Below are 19004 nucleotides of genomic sequence, written 5' to 3'. Positions count from 1 at the left end.
TGGCAGAAGAAATGATGATAGTGATAAAAAGATTTCATAGCAGCTAGAAGAAAAGCGTATTTTAAAGTTTGTTTGAAATGTTGCTAACAAATATTACTTAATGACAGACGATGATGATGATACAGTATTAAATAATTATTAAATTCATTTTCTACCCGTGGGAAAGAATTTTTCCCTACCCATAATAATAGGTAATAAAAGTTTAGCATTATTTTTACTCTTCCATTCGATGAATTCTTGCTGCTTTTTCAAATTTATCATTTCAAATTAACAGGTGTAGATGACGAGTAAAGATGAAAATAGAATGGATTGGACAAGAAAAAGAATGGTTAAATGGTAGAGAAAAAGAAAAAGTCAAAATGTGAAAGTTTATTGTAATATGATTATTATCACGTTAACGTATGTCCAACGTGTATTTCACGTAAGTGTTACTTGGATGAAAGGTTGAAGTGACTAGCTTGAATGATTTCCAGTTTTGTTGTTTACAGTAAAATTTCACTTGTGGAAAACTGAAATAATCTAATTTATCGTAATATATTATAAGTTTTAAATATTTATAAAAAAAGTTTTTCTCCTGTATTTATTGCCAATTTTCTGTTTTTTTTTTTTCTTGCCTTTCATTATTTTGAATTTCAAAATTTCAATAAGATAAGAGAAAAATTAACTGTAATTAGCATTTATTGATAAAATAATGCTATGGCTAGAAATAATTAATATTTCTAATGGATAATATTTTTTCTTTTTTCTTTTTCTATAAAAAAAGAAAAAAATAATTACAATATTTTTTAATTATTTAAATTATTTAAGCAGTAATATTTTCCACTTTATTATTCATTTACTTTTATTTTTAAGTTTTTTTTTTTTTTTTTTTTATGGCAACGTTTGTTATGAAGAGCTTTTTGCAATATTTCATTTGTATCATACAGTGAATAACTGTTCTAAATTATTTTAAAGTGAAATTTTATATTAAATTTTAATCAAATATTAAATTTTATAATGATAATAATAATTACGATTATTTCAGGAATGTGTATAGTTTTCACATTGTATGATGAAGCGCAATTGATTACATTAGATTTGTTGTTTAGCGGAAGCGCAAATGTAACAAGAAATGAAAAGTAACATAAAATTTTATTTAATCGCTGCAGTTGAGTACTTCTTAACAGTTAGCTCAGTTCAACTATTCTTCATCACTTTCTTTCTTTTTTTTTTTTTTTAGTAACAAAAATTATTCTGTGATAATAATTACATTATTACTTTATTTTACTATTACTTTATCATGCTTACTTTGTTATTCTGTAAATATTATAGACAAGTTATAAAATTTTGCTTATAAAAATTTTTCACATGAAGAAATTATATTACTAAAAATAGCATGTTATTGAAATTTAATAATTTATAAAATGAATCTAATTATTTTTACAAATTACTTCTTTCTGATGCAACATTCTTTTATCAATTTATTTTTCTAAAAAAATTTTGACCTAACTTTTTTTTGTGTTTTCTCCTTAAAACCGAAAGAAGAAAGTTTTAAAAAAAAAGAATAGGCAATTTGAGAATTATTTATTTTTTGATTTCACTATACAGATCAAAAATTGTGATAGAGCTTAGTTAAAAAAAAAAAAGAACAAAAATTGTTTACCTTTTGTGTTTTTTCAAAAAAAAAAAAAAATTGTTTATGCCATCAAATGAAATAAATAATTCAAAAAATTTCAGTGTCAACAAATTGCCGCAAGGATTTCTAACATATTGGAATCAAAATGATAAAATTGTAATTATTTTTGAGAAAATGGAAAGATTTGTGATATTTTCGTTTATTTGTTGATAATTTTATGCTAAAATTTCAATGATTTAATTTAACTGTGAATTTTATTTATTGCTGTATAAATTTTTAAATTGCGTTTAGTTTTGTTTATTTTTTTCTTCGGACAAATAGTTATGTTTATTTTAGGTGACAGTCCATTATCAACTTCGATTATAAATTATGAATGTATTGGAAAAAATTACCCGAATTAACATGGGCAAATTGTCAAAGGCAAATTATTATTAATCAGGAATTTTTTCCATCAGTAAATATATTACAATAAATCAGCATTTAACATATATCTTGCTAATTAATTAAAATTGATGCATAAAACTAAGTAACAAATTTATTATTGATTTTATCACACTGATGACATCTCTTATAGGATATCTTTTTGATTATTGACACAAAAAAAAAGAAAAAAATAATTTTTACCTTGTGAAGAATACTCTACAATCCAAATTTTATTACAAAATTAATTCTAACTTTCCTGGTATGCAACTTTTATAAGCTAAATCTAAAATTCAAAAGGATTTTTTTTATTTCAGTACATATCAATTTATTTTTTTTCCCTTGCAAGAAGATAATCTGAAGTAATTTATCCAACCATTCAAAAATATAATCAAAAAAAAAAATAGTTATATCATTTTAAAATTGAAATGATAAAATATTCTCAACTAAAACAGTATGAAAAATTTTTAAGACAAACATTTCTAAGTATAATAAAAGTATTCACAAACTTGTACAGAAATAAATATTTGAATAAAATCAGAAATGAACATTTTTCAAATTTAATGAATCAAATATTCTCATTTAAGTAAAAAATGAAATAATTTTAATGTCAAAATTATGCAAATTTATGATAGAATTTTACATTTGAAAAAAAAAAAAAAGAATTAGGAATGATATTCAAAAATATATGAATTATTTTCCATTTAATTACCGAATGATTTAATAATGATTTAAATCTGATACAAAAAGGAAAAACACAATTTATTTGCAAAATTTTCTTCTAATTAAAGAATAATTTTATTCAAAACTATCTAATCTATACAAATTTTTTTTTTCATTTTCAATTGATTAATTATAATTTTTTATTCTTATTCAAATTTCAGATTAGCAAATGTTTTTGTTTACGTTATATTTTTATATTGCAACGTTATTATACATGATTATTTATCTCTAAATTATTGCTTCAAATTTTAAAGTTTTATATTAGCTAATTCAATTTAAAATATTTTACTAAGATTTGGATTTAATTTATTATAAAAATTTATATCATAATTACATATTCTTTCGTTTTATTTTTTTATTTCTTTTTTTGGACAATGCTATTTTGTAATAGTAATAAAATTTTTGTTTTTAAAATTTGAAACGAAAACTTAAAATGCTATGAAAGCAAATTTATAGAAGTGAATAGTTGTAAATTACTGATAAGTTAAACAATTTTCATTTTGTTTTATTGATTATATTAATTTATTAAATGTTTCAGCAGTTGTTATTAACAAAAAATTAAAGAAAAAAACAAACATTTGTTTATCATTTTTATCGAAATCAATAAATTATAATAATTATTTCAATTACACTACTTTAATAATTAAATTATTTGGCATTAAAAAAAAAAAAAAAAAGAAAACCAATACCATTTTATTATATTTTTTATTTCTTATTTCGATGTAAAGAATGCTTATAAAGATTATATATAAGTTTTCGGTCATTTTTTTTTTTAATCTTTTGATCATTTTCGATATGAATAATTATGCTAAAATTTATAATGCAAAAAAAAAACATTTATATAAAAATTTAATTTCGTTTTTTTTTTTCTTTCTATTTAAATGAATTTGTTTTTTCCTTTTCTTTCCTTATTTTTTAATGATTCCAAAACTTTGACTTTACTAAAAAAAAAATTTTTTTTTTTTTGTTTTACTGTAAATAATGCAAATTTTACATCGAAAGTTTTATTTATTGAAATGATTGGTAGTACGAAAATGCGAAGCAAGCAATGTTGTATAAAATGGAAATAATGGATTAATAAGAAATGGAAATGATTCATTCATTTCACATTCTCGGAATCCTTTTGCAAATGGATTACTCTCAATTTTGAGTTCTGTTATCTGAAAATAATTTAACTATGAAAGAATTAAATTTAATTTAACAAAATATTTACAAAAAAAAAAATTAACAAAAAAATAAAAAAATATTTAACAAAATATTACTTTAATAATTCTTTTTTAGATAATAAAGCTATATCTATTATTTATTATTGTCTATTATTTAGCCAAATTTGCATAAATTATTTTTTAAAAATTTAGCAATTTTTTTTCAGCTTAGATTACAATTTAAAATAATAGCAATATAGTTAAAAATTTTAGATTTTTAATTTAAAATTTAATTATTTACTCGATGATTTTGATAAGCAGTAACAGCCATAAATGATGTATTTGGAAATGAAAATGTTCGACATTGACGTCCACTTCCATCAGCATGCACTACAACATGTATGTTTGGTTGATAACGATGCATCGAATTCACAATTATCTGCAAGCACTTATCATTCATATCACATAGATGTTATCAGATTATCTAAATAAATATACTTAATTATAAAAATATATGTTTTTTTTTTTAAATTTTTAAATTTAAATGTAAAAAATATTATTTAAAATTTAAAAAAATATATTTTTTAAATTTTAAATAATTTAAATGTTTTAAATGCATTTGAAAAGAATTTGTCTTCTTGCATTATTATTTCTAAAATAATTTAACAAAATAATGATAATACTAATAAATACATTAAAAAAGAAAATGCTAAAATTTTAGTATTTTTTTTTTTTGAAATGTTTTTTATATAATAATAATTTTAATCTTAAAATAATTCTCTTAAATCAATTAAAATTACTTATAAGTCAAATTTAACAATTAAATTGAATCATTGAACATAAATGAGAAGCATGTACACTTTAATTATGTTTGTAGTAATTTTAAAGCTAGAATAATGTTTTCCACTTTTTAGTTTATCTATTTTTAATTAATACGTTAAAAAAAAAAAAAAAAAAAACAATTTATTTTAAGTTAGAAATCGTTTCCAATCATTTTCAAAATTGTCAAATTTATAGATTAAGCTGAATGCAATTTTGATTATTTCTCTGATTGCTTTGAGCTCAAAAATTCACAATTTTATTGATTATTTTACCAAGATTTATCTTATCATTTGCTAATAAGGTAAATGATTATAAGATTTATCTTATCATTTGCTAATAAGGTAAATGATTATAAGATTTATCTTATCATTTGCTAATAAGGTAAATGATTATAAGATTTATCTTATCATTTGCTAATAAGGTAAATGATTATAAGATTTATCATTTGCTAATAAGGTAAATGATTATAAGATTTATCTTATCATTTGCTAATAAGGTAAATGATTATAAGATTTATCATTTGCTAATAAGGTAAATGATTATAAGATTTATCTTATCATTTGCTAATGAGGTAAATGATTATAAGATTTATCTTATCATTTGCTAATAAAGTAAATGATTATAAGATTTATCTTATCATTTGCTAATAAAGTAAATGATTATAAGATTTATTTTATCATTTGCTATTAAGGTAAATAGATAAATGATAAAACATACATGCCCGTTCTGATCCAGCTGATTGTTGGTTAATTTAATTTTATCAAACGATACTGTCTGACGCATCCAATGTTCACCAGGAGCTGGTGACTCATTATGCACATGAACTCGACATGGCAATTCCGCTTCGCCTATAAATTGATGCATAAAAATGAATTTATAAATTTATTAAATCTTATGATCAACAAATTTGTTACTAATATTTTACAAAGTAATAGCAGTAGATTATTGATCTGCAGTTTAAGTTAATTTTAGTAATTAAGCATAATTAAGTAAATATATATTTAATAATTAAGTAAATTAAAGAGCAAAAAAAAAACTTTTATGAATTATTATTCAATTAAATGTAAAATATAAATTGAAAAATAAAATATGAGACTTACCTGGTCCAGCAACAATCCATTTTGATTGATGAAAAGCGTAACGATACCTTTTATTATCAATGCACGTCAAATCGACCATTAATGAGTAACGTACGGTTGGTTCTAAGCCAGAGATTGCTACTTGTAATGTTGGAAACATTCGTCTATAATAATAAATGAAAAGAGAGAGAGAGAGAGAAAGAGAAAGAAGGAGAGAAAAATACAAAAATTAAAATAGTTTTATGATTAAATAAATTTGTCATAAATTTTTGAAATGATATATTATTTATCTGTAAATGTTACCAATTATTTATTATTTATTAAAGTAACTGCAAGAAGATAAGACTCAGAAAAATTTATTTACATACATTTAACATTTATAAAGCTTTTATTTTTATTGCTTATTGTTGATAGTGATGTTTTTTTTTTTTTTTTTTTTTTCTTTTAGATTTAGATTAAATTTATATTCATACTTTTTTTTAATTTTATTTTAATTTAAATTATGTAAAGTGATTTTTATCATAAATGCTAACAACTCTATTTGATTTATAAGGTATAATTAATCTAATCCTAACTTTTTACCTCACAAATATGAAATACTTTGCATTCAGTTTTGTGGCTTTTCAAAACAGTGACAATAAATAAAACTTAGAAAAGGTCAATGTGACATTTAATTAGTAATGACCTAATTAATGTCCTATGCTATATGATATGGCGATAGTATTATCAAATGATAGGCAAGTGATAATTAAATTATGATAATATGCATGAATGAAGTATGCTACACTTTTCTTACATTAATAATTTATCATTCATTACCTAAATTTCCAAGTTAGTAAAATTAAAAAACTGAATTTTGAAAGAAATTTTTAATATCGAAGTGCAATAATAAGCTTTTAGATCGACTTTGCATGCAATCCTAATAAGCCTCAATATGCTTATTTAAAAAGATTATTTATAAATAACCTTATTTAGGGTTAAGAAAGAAGATATTAATAATAGAAAATTTACATGTTTTCACCTGTATGACTAATATTATGAAAAACTTTGCTAATTATTATATGTTAAGGTAAAATTAATATTTAAGGAAAAGTAATCAAAATTATGAGTAGCTAAAATTACTTCACTCTTAAGAATATAACTATTAATATCCAATTATAATTAAGGTAAAATAGAGAAAAGAAGAAATATTAGCCTAGAAATCCTACTTCTACACCAAATGAGTAAATTTTGTCCTAGCATTCTTTTTTTTAAATTATAATTACTTCACTCTTGAGAATAACTGTTGATATCCAATTGCAAGGAAACAGTTTAAAAGATCAAAAGTTAAAGCCAAGAAAATTAAATTAAATTAATTGCGAAAAAAATTTTTAAAGTTAATTGTAGATAATATAAGAATTAATACATCTAAAAATCTAGATATAAATAAGTATTATTTTTGATTTGAGATATTCACAAAGTACTATTTGTTACATCAAAAGCTGTCATACATATTTTGTCAAAATACTTACTTCTCTCGGTGTATTACATTATTAAGTAATATATTTTGTAGAATATGAACTATAATAAAAAGTAAAATTGGTAAAAGTGAGAAAGTGTCATTGTAGGTGCATAAACAAATAGTTATTAGCAGTTTCATTAATTGTAATTTATACTTATTCATTTTTATTATTTATGATTTGAGGCATATTAATTACTTATTAACAAGTACTTCCTACAGAATTATTTGTATTTAATGCTAATTTTCGTTCAACATTTCAAGAAAGACCAATCATTGTTTATTTTTTATAAATTCGATTAAAATGTTTTCTCATTGTTTTTTTTTTTCTTTTGTTTCTTTATGATTATCAAAAGTACATTCAATTGTTGAAAAGGTGAATGACATATGATAATATTGTAATATTAAATAGCTTCCATGCAATTAATCTTTTGATGATATCAATAGTTATGAAATTTATTTCGAGTATAATAGTTATGATTTCAATCATAAATGATAACCAATAGATAAAAATAATATTGATAATAATAATGTACGAGTAATAATAATAATAATAATAACAGTAGTAAGTAATAATAGTAATAACAATAATAAGTAATAATAATAACAATAATAAGTAATAATAATAAGTAATAATAATAATAATTTCGAAAGAGTTCAACTAATTAATAAAATGATTAATCAAAATTTTCTTGCTATTTTATTCTTCCTGTCAATCATTTCTAGCACTACCCATTCTGAGAAAAACTATAATAAATAAAATGACAAGTTACTAAAAGGTAACAATAACAATTTTTATGATTTAATTCAGTCTATTTAATTAAACAATAATAAACAAACATGTTTTTTTTTTTTTTTTTTAAATTCACTTCAAAATTTAACTTTTAATATAATTTATTAATTGTAAAAGGTGAATGTAAATAAAAATATAGAAGATAACAATGAAAAATGAAAAAGACTGCTACTGTCTGTAACTAATCATTCACTTACCTTCCAGTTTTTGTCACAATCATTTCAGTACCATATGCATGAAATTTATTCCATAATGTGGCACCTTCTAAACGCACTGATACATTGCGTAATGCTGAATGATAATCTTTCAACATAATCGATGATTTCTTCGTTGTCAAATTATGATTGAAATTATTTTCAGTATCAATAATGGTACCATTACTATTAGTATCATAATTAAGTGTAGTTTTTGATATTACAGGGAATAATTTTAGAGTATCCGTTATTCGACTTTTGGCGACGTTCATACAATTATTATGAATTTCAGTATTAACATTATCATTATCATTATCATTACTATTATCGGTTACAGTATCACCGATCAAATATGCAATGCTGAAAGGCTTTGCAGACATGTTGACGCCTTGATAGAGGAAGTTTCACATCACACTAAAAGCAGCGATAGCTGATATTACTACAAGTGGTGCGGGTGCTGGTGCTAGTGGTGCTAGTGGTGGTGGTGGTGGGAGGTAGTATGATGGTGATATGATGATGTTTGGCGGTGCTAATGTTATTGTCGGGAAATTGGGGCGTCGTCGGGAAAAAAAATTCTGAGAAGTGTAGAAAAGATGGGATCAGATTTCGGAAGGATAAGGAAAAAAATGGAATTTTTGATTATTTTGTCGCGAGAATGTGAGAGTAACAATGATAATGATAATAATAATATTAGTATTAAGAATAAGTGATGGTGATGATGATGATGATAAGGAGGAGGAGGAGGAGAGTTAAATGATAGTGAGAAGGTAATGATGATAATGATAATGATAAAAGCCGATGATAGAAGTAATGTCAAAGTCATCACAAATAGAACGACTAAAACACATGGTGAATTGGAAAGTTTTATTTCCACTAAGCTATCATCTATTACCATCTGGCAGCAATATTACAGTAGTATTAATAATAGCTTTCACATATGATTCTCACAATATACCGTACGATTGATAGATGTGAAATTGCATTGTATCGATCTCATCAATCAAATAAATAGTGATGATGATGATGATAATGATAATGATAATGATAAGAGGAGAAGGAGAAGGAGAAGAGCAGAAAGATGATAACAAAAGTTGCAAAGTAAATATATAATATATATGTATTATATATCGTTGATTTAATATCAATATAAATATTTCGTTTTTTTAGAAAAAAATTACAAAATTTCATTTAGCAAATTTATCTTAATAACCTTTTTGAATATATTTATTTAAAAAAAAAAAAAAAAAGAAGAAAAAAGAAAAAATAGATAAATTTTTTAATGAAAAAAGAAATGAAAAAAAAAAATCTTTTGTTTCACAAATGAGATGAAGTAATTAATTAATTGATTTCATTGATGAAACGATAAATTAATTGGCTAAATCGCATATTATAAAGTGTCATAGATTAATGCCATATGAAATAGAAATAAATGTTGCTATAAAGATATCATACAATTATCTTTATCACTAACAACTGATATGTATGATCACGAAGTGATTGAAAAAAAATAACATTTACAGAATATTTGTAGAAGTTAATTTAATCCAGCAAAAGCCCATAAAAGATAACAATTTAAAATTTCTCACTAAATTTCTCAAGTTCCATTATTTATGAATTAAGTAGTACATTTTAACCAATATTTTTAGTCTCTTTTTTTTTAATAATTTTCGTGTGACAGAATAATATAATAACTTTTGCTTTTTCTTTTTCGTTTCTATGTGTTACCTATATTATAATAGTTTAATTTAATTGGTATTATTACAAATTATGAGCATTCTATCTTATTTGTTTGCAAATTTGATCTATTTTGACAAATTTTTGCATGGTTTTAAAAAATTTATTAATTATTCTAGGTTTCATTTTTGAAAATTTTTATCAATTATTTCAGGCATATAATCTTAATTTATAACTGTAAAAATTTTAACCTTATCAAAATTCGAAGTTGAAGATAAATCTTATCAAACTATTACTATCATTTGGCATATACTTTTTTTTAACATTTCTTTTGTTTTTTATTTTCTACCCAACAGAATAGCAGTAGTTCATGATGGATTAATAGGCCACTTTGCTATTGCTATTAACCACAAGGGAAAGATGATGCGATCGAAACATCTGGTAACATACTGACAGTTCTAAGGGATTTATTCTTTCTCCAATATTTCAAAATGTTTTCAAGATGTTTCGATCTGATGGAGATTTATGAGTCGGAAAAAATTATAGATCTCTTTTCTAAATACTTCATCGTAAAATACTTTTAATGATTCCTTGATTGGTTTACAATAAATTTTAAAGTCTCCTATTTGTTATTTCCTATTTTAAAAGATTAAAGATCTTTTGATATATATATATATATTATTATTATTATTATTATTACTAATGCAAATATGCAAATACTAACAGTAATAGTAATAGTGATGATTTTATAGCAATAACAACTACAGAAATAACAAACAACAACAACGATAATGTCATTTTATTTACAATAGAAACAATAAAATGGCATAAGTGCTACCATCACTAATCTCGTTTTATCTGCCTTGCTATAAGTAGATAATCCAATGTATATTTATTTTGATCAACTCTGAAAATTATAAACCATATATTTTCTTAAAATAACAATTAAACAATAAATTTCGCTAAAAGAACAATTTATCAATTACTTATATATATTCCTTTTTTTCTTGAACTCAACTAATCTATAGCAAATAGTAAAATGCATATTATCGTTCATACAAAAATTGATAAAATTAATTTAATAACAATATTTCAATCGATTATTGGAATCTTTTTGTTAAATTCAAAACATCTCTTACATGCAGTGTGATATATAAAACTTTTACTGGGAAAGAGCTAGAATAACGAGGCAATACACATTACATATAATGTTAAGACTTACAGTTTTGTTATTTGATTTGCATAATCGGATAAACGTTGTTGTAAGGCGGTTAGGGAAGTTAAGTTAGCAGCTCGATTAAGTTTTATTTGATATCCATATTCCATTAGCAAACTTTTCAGCCAAAGCTGCCAGAAATGAATATGTTTCTCAATAGAACCATTAATATTTTCAGCCAGCCATTTCAGTAATTTCTCCGCATAAGCAATAGACAAAGAACGCGTAGCTATATCGACTGAAATAACATTCAAAAAATTGTCTCTTAAACTGAATATAAACTCTTCGTTTTAGAATAAAGCACATGTAATGCTTTATTCAAATACAAGTAAGAACAACATGGAAATTTTAAGAAATATGAAGTAATAATTCATGACCTACAAAAATATGGACTAACTTACTTCTAGTAGCAATAAAAAATTCTAATCATGAAATTCCTCTAAATTTTGAAAGAACATTTGCAAATAAGATAAATCTACTTTGTGCTACGGGTGTACACAATAATACGTTTTCGATTATTTCCAATTGATTCAACTGCAATGCCATTTTCAGTGCTGCCGAATATTCTCCTTCTTTTAATGCGTTTTCAACACTAACTGGAGTTACTTGTATCCCAAGTTCAAAAGGATTGAAAAGATTACGATGATCGAGGGAGAATATAGCAACACCTTCTGTTGAACAAACTGCAAAACTACGACCTGAAAGAAAAAAAATTAACTATACTTAATTATTAGGAAAAAAGTAGCTTTATGATGCCAATCTTCGAAATGAATCATCTTATTGTACAGAAATTTCGAAGTTATTTGCAAAATTATGAACTAATTACCTGCAGGTGAGAAATTTATATCTTCAACGCGCATTTCTGGTCGAGAGGATCGCTCAGAAAGATCTGAATGTCGAGTACCTGGGAGTTTTATACGTTTCTTACCATCCGCTTCTTCTTCGCTATCGCTAGCGTCAATTAACATCATATTACCAAACTCCGAGAAATTACGCCGATTTATATCCATCTAAAATCAAGGCATACAGAAATGTAAAATTGATTCAAATTTTTGTAACTTTTTAAGTAACATACCTTAACTCCATCCAAACTACGATTCGTTGTTAATTTCAATTTCTTTAATATAAAACGTTCCGCAACGCTATATAAACATATGTAATTCGATTGGCCAGCAGCAAGAAGTAATGTACCATCAGCGGAAAAGCATATGCATGTAAATGTCCTTAAAAAAAAAAGAAAAAAAAAAACCAAAATTATAAAAAATTCTCAAAAATTGAATGATGAATTATTATTCAAACATCTTTTAAGATTTGAGACAAAACTAAAATTACCTGCTCTTTTCACCTGTTTTCTTTTTAATAAGATCAGTGGCTTTGCGTGCAGCATCAACATCAAGAGCTGTATCTATTGTACCAAGCTCCGTAGATGTCTGAGTCTCGAAAAGACTCACTGACGAATCAAGGCATAATACCTAGAATATGACTTTTTTTAAAAAAATGATTTATACCTATCAAAACCACTTAATTAAAAGAGAAGAAAAACTTACAGCAAGTATCTCACCGCCAGGCGAATAAGCAACATCAAGACCTTCGTAGAGCAAATCTATAGTTTCTGCTATAGATGATTGAACAACATTCCATATACGAAGAGTTTTATCCCAAGATACTGAAGCCAAATGTGTACCTAAAAACTCACTTTCAAATTCCACTTGAGAAAGAATGAAATAAAATTTAAAAACTCAAATCATATGCATACTTCACATTGAAACTTGAATGTATAATAGAAGAATTTCATAATGTTAATCCACGACCATAAATATAGAAGGACCTTACAATATAATAGAGGGCAAAAGCAAAAGGCAAAAGTTCTTTTATTGTAAAAGAAATAAAATTAATTTTCCAAGTAATATTTAAGCACACACACACAGAGACAGACATACACTAACCATGAACAGAAATAGAAGCAACTGGAGCTGAATGTCCAGACAACACATCCAGCAATTTTCCATTCTCGAGACTCCACACATAAATGGTGAACATTTCTTTGGAACTTGCCATTACAAGTTCGGCAGCCGAATCAACTGCTAGAGAGCCAAGCTGAGTCTTATCAGGACAAACCATTGTACGGAAATTGCGATATCTATAATGCTCATTGTGATATTTGTTAATCTTAACTGAACTTTAAGTCAGAGGATAAATTTTTTAACTTGGACTAACCTAATTAGATCATGTGCTCGTACAGTTCCATCTAGTGATGCTGACAATAAAGCTTTACCATCAGAAGTCCAACAAACCGCGCTTACTCCACTGCTATGCTCGGTGAATGTTACAACACAAAACGAAGACCGGCAAGACCAAACTTTCACCTGAAATATTGAATTCAGTCAAAATTTTTAAGATACAAATGTCTTGTCAATGATGAAGAATCTATTTTTAAGAAAGTATTTCTTCAGAAAATGAAATTTTGACAAACTATAACAATACAAAACCATCAATTTTTATTTGAAGAACTGTTTGGAAAAGTCACTGAAACATAAGAAAAGGAAACCTTTCCATCTTCAGCACCGGTAGCAATTTGAGACCCATCAGGTGAATAAGCAACTGTTGTAATGGACTGACTATGTGACTGCTGTTTCATAACGTAAGTTTCACTTTGCCACTCCCAAACTACTAACTGACCTTCTGTTCCTTTTCCACACGCTATTGCTATCCAGTCACCAGATTTGTTAACAGCTAGAGATGACACCTTTGTTTCCGACACCCTTTATTTGAAAAAAAGATTACAATCCTGCACAAATCATAAAGTCATCTAAGTAATCTGAATTATTATAATTTGGGAAATAAAAAATAAGGACCTAAATCACTAATTTATTTCAAGATTTTCTATATTATTAGAGAACAAACTGGATATATCAAAGAATAAAGTTGTCATCTTAAACTACTTAATTTTTTTTTTTTTTTTTTTGTTTAAAGAATAATCGCTAAATACCGTCTACAGAGAGGCACGTGGAATAATTTACCGTAAACTGTAGATAAGATTAAAATTTGGTGTTTCATGCAAAAGAAATGCTCCATTTGAAAATGCGGTGATCAACATTGATGTTGGTGGATGGAAGCTACTTGCTGTGAGATTAACGCCGTGTGCATTATCCAAATGCTCCATCATGAAATGTCTGAAAAATTCCGAACAATCAAAATAAAAGACGAGTAAACGAGTAATTGTGGTCTTGTTAAGATTAAATAAAACCATAATCTAATACTGAAATAAAAACAAATGAATCTCAACAGGACGTAGAAATGTGGAAAAGACCAAAAGAAAAGAAAAAAAGGAATTCACACATAATCAAAGTAAATTACAAGAATGTCTTGTCGATTTTCCTTAATCTTACATCCTGCAACACAAAGAAAAAACCAAATCAAAAATATTACCTCTTTGTTTTATCGTACCACATTTTCTTTACATCTTTAGAAGTATTTTTTGAATGCAACCTTTCAACAAAATCTTCTTGTTTCAGAGCACAAGCCCAGTGATTAGCTAGCCCACGCTTATCAACTGATATTAACTGGAATGAAACCCATTAATAGGACAGAAATACATTACTAGAGCTCAACAATTTAAAATATGTCCCGAAAGGAAGTATTGAGCAATGAACAAAAGGATAATAGTGAGCAGCAACTAAAAGAATTTCAAAACAGCGACTGCATCATCAATAGATGACAAATTTATTCCGGATTTCATTCCTTTGTAAAGGAGAGTACCAGCTCCATGTTAAGATATCTTTATAAATATAAGCATTTCTTGAAAAGATGGTTTTTATTTTAGTGTTTTTTATAATTTCCAGTTTGTGTTAATATTTCAATTAAAATTTAAAATTAGTAAATTGGGAAAAGTTAAAAATTACATCGTATGAGTTGTGGCAAAAATGACTGCCCACTACTTCTGCTTTATGTGCAGCCAAAGCATGCAAAAACAAATTTTTCAGAGCATCTACGGGTGAAACCACACGCACTTGCTTGTCTTCAGAACCCACTACCAGCAATCTGAAATAAAAGAAAAAATGAAGCGTTGTATAATATGAAACTTCATGAAGAAAGTTAACATAATAATCAACAGGAAGAAGTGAGAAACCAATCCGGTAATGTTAGAAATAAGCAAAATACCTGTCATCATAGCTCCATTCAACGTTTTTCGCTTTTTCAGCAGTGATTTTATGAGTATGCAACAACATAAATGGGTTCAGCTGAAAATTCTCAATCCCTGCAACCAGAAATACTTGTACATCACCACCTCGACAAGCAGCTAATCGCCTAAAAAAATTTGTTTCTGCGCACCAAAAATTAAATGAATGGTTTGAAAGACTCATTTTTACAGTAAAATACACAACTTTCAGTCTAAATACAAACCTTCCATCCATCGAAAACTTGGCATCACTAACACAAGCTCGAAAATTATGTCGATACAGAACCGTATGTGTAATTAAATTAATATACTGAGCATGTCCAGCTATAAAATGAAATATTATTAGCAAATAACATCGACGTAAATAGGTATTTTAATGAGAAAAACGATATGATGAACACACATGATAAAAATATAATGATGAAAACAATGCCACCATAAGCAGTTCATTTGGACCAAAAAACTATAAGGAATGAGGGAAATATAATAAAGATTACTAAGATTAAAAGTAACCTTCATTTACTAGAAAAGCGTGCATTCCGGATGGATGAACAGTTACCAACTTAATATTGAAATTTGATTCGGTGGCAATAGTATTTGCATGGTTGCTGTAATTAACTAACATTACAATTCTCACAATAATGTTTAGCAATTGAAAAACATACAGCACGTAAAATCGCAATGATAAAAGTAGAAGAGAATCGCAATACCAGACTCACTTTTTCAGATCAAATACTGTGACTTTATTACCAACTGGACTGATAATTGAATTACCATCAGTTGAGAATGTAACGTTGCCATCACGGTAAACAGTACCGATAAGGCTTGAAAACTAAAAAAAAAAAAAACCGATTAAGCACAACGGCCAATCTACTTTAGAGCATGTCAATCAGCTAACTCAATTTTGAAGTATTCCAGAACAAAAACAATTCTTGTATAAAATGACTTTTGTAAACAAAATTTTTGCAAACAAACAAATAAAGTTTCCCAGCGCAAACAATACTATAACAAGCATCTTACCCCTACTTAAAGTTTATCAGAACACATCAATTTAAAGACTAACTTTGAAATTGATGTTCATAAATGCCTTTCCTTTCCAAATAGAATTTCGATTTGAATGAAGTTCCAAAAGTAATAGAAAAAAAGATCAATTCCTGTAAAAGATTCAAAAAGTAACAAGCAAATTTTCAGAAAAAAAATTTAATTTTTAGCTCAAGGAATGTAGAAAAAAAAGATAAAATTATGTGGCAACAAATTACCAGCATGACTTGTATATTTATCTGTACATATCCTGTACAAATAACTTTCGACGCTTTTTATTACTCTCAAATATGAATAAACTAAGTCGTAACAAATTAGCATATCAAATAACAAAACTCAATCAGACAAAACAATGAGACAAGGCAAAACAAAGCCGTACATAATTTAAACAACTAAACTATTCTCCAATATATAAAACGTTGTATATATAAATAAATAGCATGCAAAGAAAACATAAATTAATCTTTTATTATCAATGTTTACAACGATTTATTTTGAACATCGCTTTCTTTAGCGAGTTTAACTTTGCCACTGGATCCTTTCCTTTTACTTTCTATAGCATCCAACAGCAAACCAGTAAATACAACGACGGTGGCTAAAGACTGTCTCCCTGTTAGCGTATTACCAAACAAGATCACTGAACCGAGCATCGTGAATAATTTACGTGTTGTTGTTACAATTGAACAAGTGAGCGGACCAAACTCTGCTACAGTTTTGAAAATGAAGAACTGAAAATGGTAAAAGATAATTCAAAGACTGAAAAAAATTGGTTTTCTAAATCAATTAAAATAAAGTTCCTAACTCATGAAAATAAAATAATAATAATAATAAAAAACTACATAAAAAAAATGATACCTGTCCCAGAGCACTTGCAGCAGCAAGAGCAAATAATTCTATTATTATTTTCGGGTAAGATTGCACAAATATCATGAAATCGAGAAATTCACCGGTTAAAAGCAGACCGACTAGAAGATATAACGAAGAAAATAAGTTCATATTATACATCATACTGTGAGCATTTGCCTTATGCCGCTGACGAATTTTGTCCTGTATTGCGCCTGTGGTACCATCCATTGCCAACGATAGCAGCTATAAATTTAGCATTTAGCCTCTCCCATTAGATTTTAATAAAATACATATAGTTTTAATAAACATTAGAAGAAAACTGGAGTACACTACGGTTTCAGTCAAATGCCCAACAGATGTTCCATGAACTTTTGTAACAAGCAGATATTTATAAATGTTGAAATGAAAATCTTGTAAGATATTAAAGAGTATTGAATCAATCATCAATATTTAAACATAAACTATTTCCAAGTGCAACATGTGCAACATGTTAGTGATTACAAGTACTACGATAAAAATTATTCCGCAAACTCGTTCACCAGTCAGAAAAGACCTATGATGTAACATGGTTTTACAACGGATAAAAGTAACAGTAACATACCAGTAATAGTTCACCAAAACCTAAACTGAAAGCAGATTTTCCATATGTTATATCTGTTTTTTCTTTGTACAGAAATAATACAACACCAAATACAATCATCAAAACACAGAAACATTTCTTCAAATGGTATCGTTTATTAGCGAAGAGGAAACCGAAAACCATTATGGGTATTGGTTTACATGATTTACTCAAGACCTAAATCAGATTAAATTTAAGTGAAACAATATGCAAAATAAGACTGTAGAAAAATATGTTTACTTTTATTTAGAAATATCACAAACAGATACTTTCCCTACGATGACAATTCATATAACTGGATATCCGGAAGTTTATCAAGAGAAGCTTATGAATGTAAACTAATCCACATTACGATCAAAAGGGATTTTTTTTATCTCCATAAATAAACAACAAGATAAGAAGCATTGAAAGGATGCTAACCTGCGTTGGATATGGTATATACTGTAGTGCATGATTACTTGTAATCATTGCAAATAAGTAGCTAGTAGACATGATAGCATATGTGTGTGTTGGCACACTATCTTTCGTTTTATCTGTCAAAACATATGCAAATATTGTATTTACAACGCATTGTACAAATACCAGTGCTTGTGTGTATGTGAAACGTTCATTTCCATCAGAACCATATTTACCCTTTATTCTGAAATAGACAATACAATCAATTTTTTTTTTTTTTAATTTGAAAGTATAAATGCTACATCTTCAGCCGGATGCTTTTGTGTTCGCAAAGATAGAAACAAAAAAAAAAAAAAAAAAGCAAAACCAGAAAGTAAGAACCATACATTGATTCTTGAATGATTCCAAACCAAAAATAACAAAGCAAAGTACCACCGGCACAAAATAATAGATTAGCTGCTTGTTTCCATAATGTTTCATTTACATAACCTTCATCTTTTAATTTCTTGCTATCACCAGTTATCGTTTCACGCATTTCTTTCATCGATGTGAAAATCGATATGTATTTATATATGTATATGTTGAGATTTTGGAATATTAGTTCCCTAAAATATATGTGCTTGTTAGTTCCATACAATTCTGATGAAACTATCACACGATAATCTCTTACAATTCAATTCATTTCAACAACATTGAATAACAAAATAATCTTCATTGGCTAATCATCTGCAATAAATTAAATA

At 26.1% G+C, this 19004-nt stretch overlaps 4 protein-coding genes across 4 annotated transcripts; 1 reads left to right on the top strand and 3 right to left on the bottom strand.

The window, feature by feature from the left end:
* Positions 1-1026: 1026 nt before the first annotated feature.
* Positions 1027-1981, top strand: Bm17411 (Uncharacterized protein; the record flags this gene model as incomplete). The annotated part of the gene is made up of 3 exons (XM_043077570.1): positions 1027-1118; positions 1717-1771; positions 1952-1981. 3 exons carry the CDS (start codon positions 1027-1029, stop codon positions 1979-1981), a joined length of 177 nt encoding a protein of 58 aa, XP_042933504.1.
* A 2211-nt stretch (positions 1982-4192) lies between these two features.
* Bma-mls-1 (CG11202-PA, putative) lies at positions 4193-8669 on the bottom strand (the record flags this gene model as incomplete). Its single annotated transcript, XM_043077569.1, has 4 exons — positions 4193-4342; positions 5443-5573; positions 5826-5968; positions 8293-8669. 4 exons carry the CDS (start codon positions 8667-8669, stop codon positions 4193-4195), a joined length of 801 nt encoding a protein of 266 aa, XP_042933503.1.
* A 2137-nt stretch (positions 8670-10806) lies between these two features.
* Positions 10807-16440, bottom strand: Bm13691 (Periodic tryptophan protein 2 homolog, putative; the record flags this gene model as incomplete). The annotated part of the gene is made up of 18 exons (XM_043077568.1): positions 10807-10870; positions 11186-11417; positions 11659-11877; positions 12006-12189; positions 12255-12402; positions 12512-12651; positions 12727-12863; positions 13126-13319; positions 13397-13545; positions 13728-13941; positions 14200-14352; positions 14609-14742; positions 15082-15220; positions 15341-15487; positions 15584-15683; positions 15873-15967; positions 16079-16191; positions 16423-16440. The coding sequence occupies 18 exons, from the start codon at positions 16438-16440 to the stop codon at positions 10807-10809; spliced, it is 2580 nt and encodes an 859-aa protein (XP_042933502.1).
* Positions 16441-16879: 439 nt separating this feature from the next.
* On the bottom strand, positions 16880-18805 carry Bma-hut-1 (UDP-Glc/Gal endoplasmic reticulum nucleotide sugar transporter, putative; the record flags this gene model as incomplete). Its single annotated transcript, XM_043077567.1, has 5 exons — positions 16880-17128; positions 17256-17489; positions 17848-18042; positions 18286-18505; positions 18648-18805. The coding sequence occupies 5 exons, from the start codon at positions 18803-18805 to the stop codon at positions 16880-16882; spliced, it is 1056 nt and encodes a 351-aa protein (XP_042933501.1).
* Between the last annotated feature and the right edge of the window lie 199 nt (positions 18806-19004).

Source organism: Brugia malayi (genome assembly GCF_000002995.4).
Source record: "Brugia malayi strain FR3 genome assembly, contig: Bm_v4_Chr1_scaffold_001, whole genome shotgun sequence".
Lineage (NCBI taxonomy): Eukaryota > Metazoa > Nematoda > Chromadorea > Rhabditida > Onchocercidae > Brugia > Brugia malayi.
This window is presented reverse-complemented; position numbering and strand designations above follow the sequence as displayed.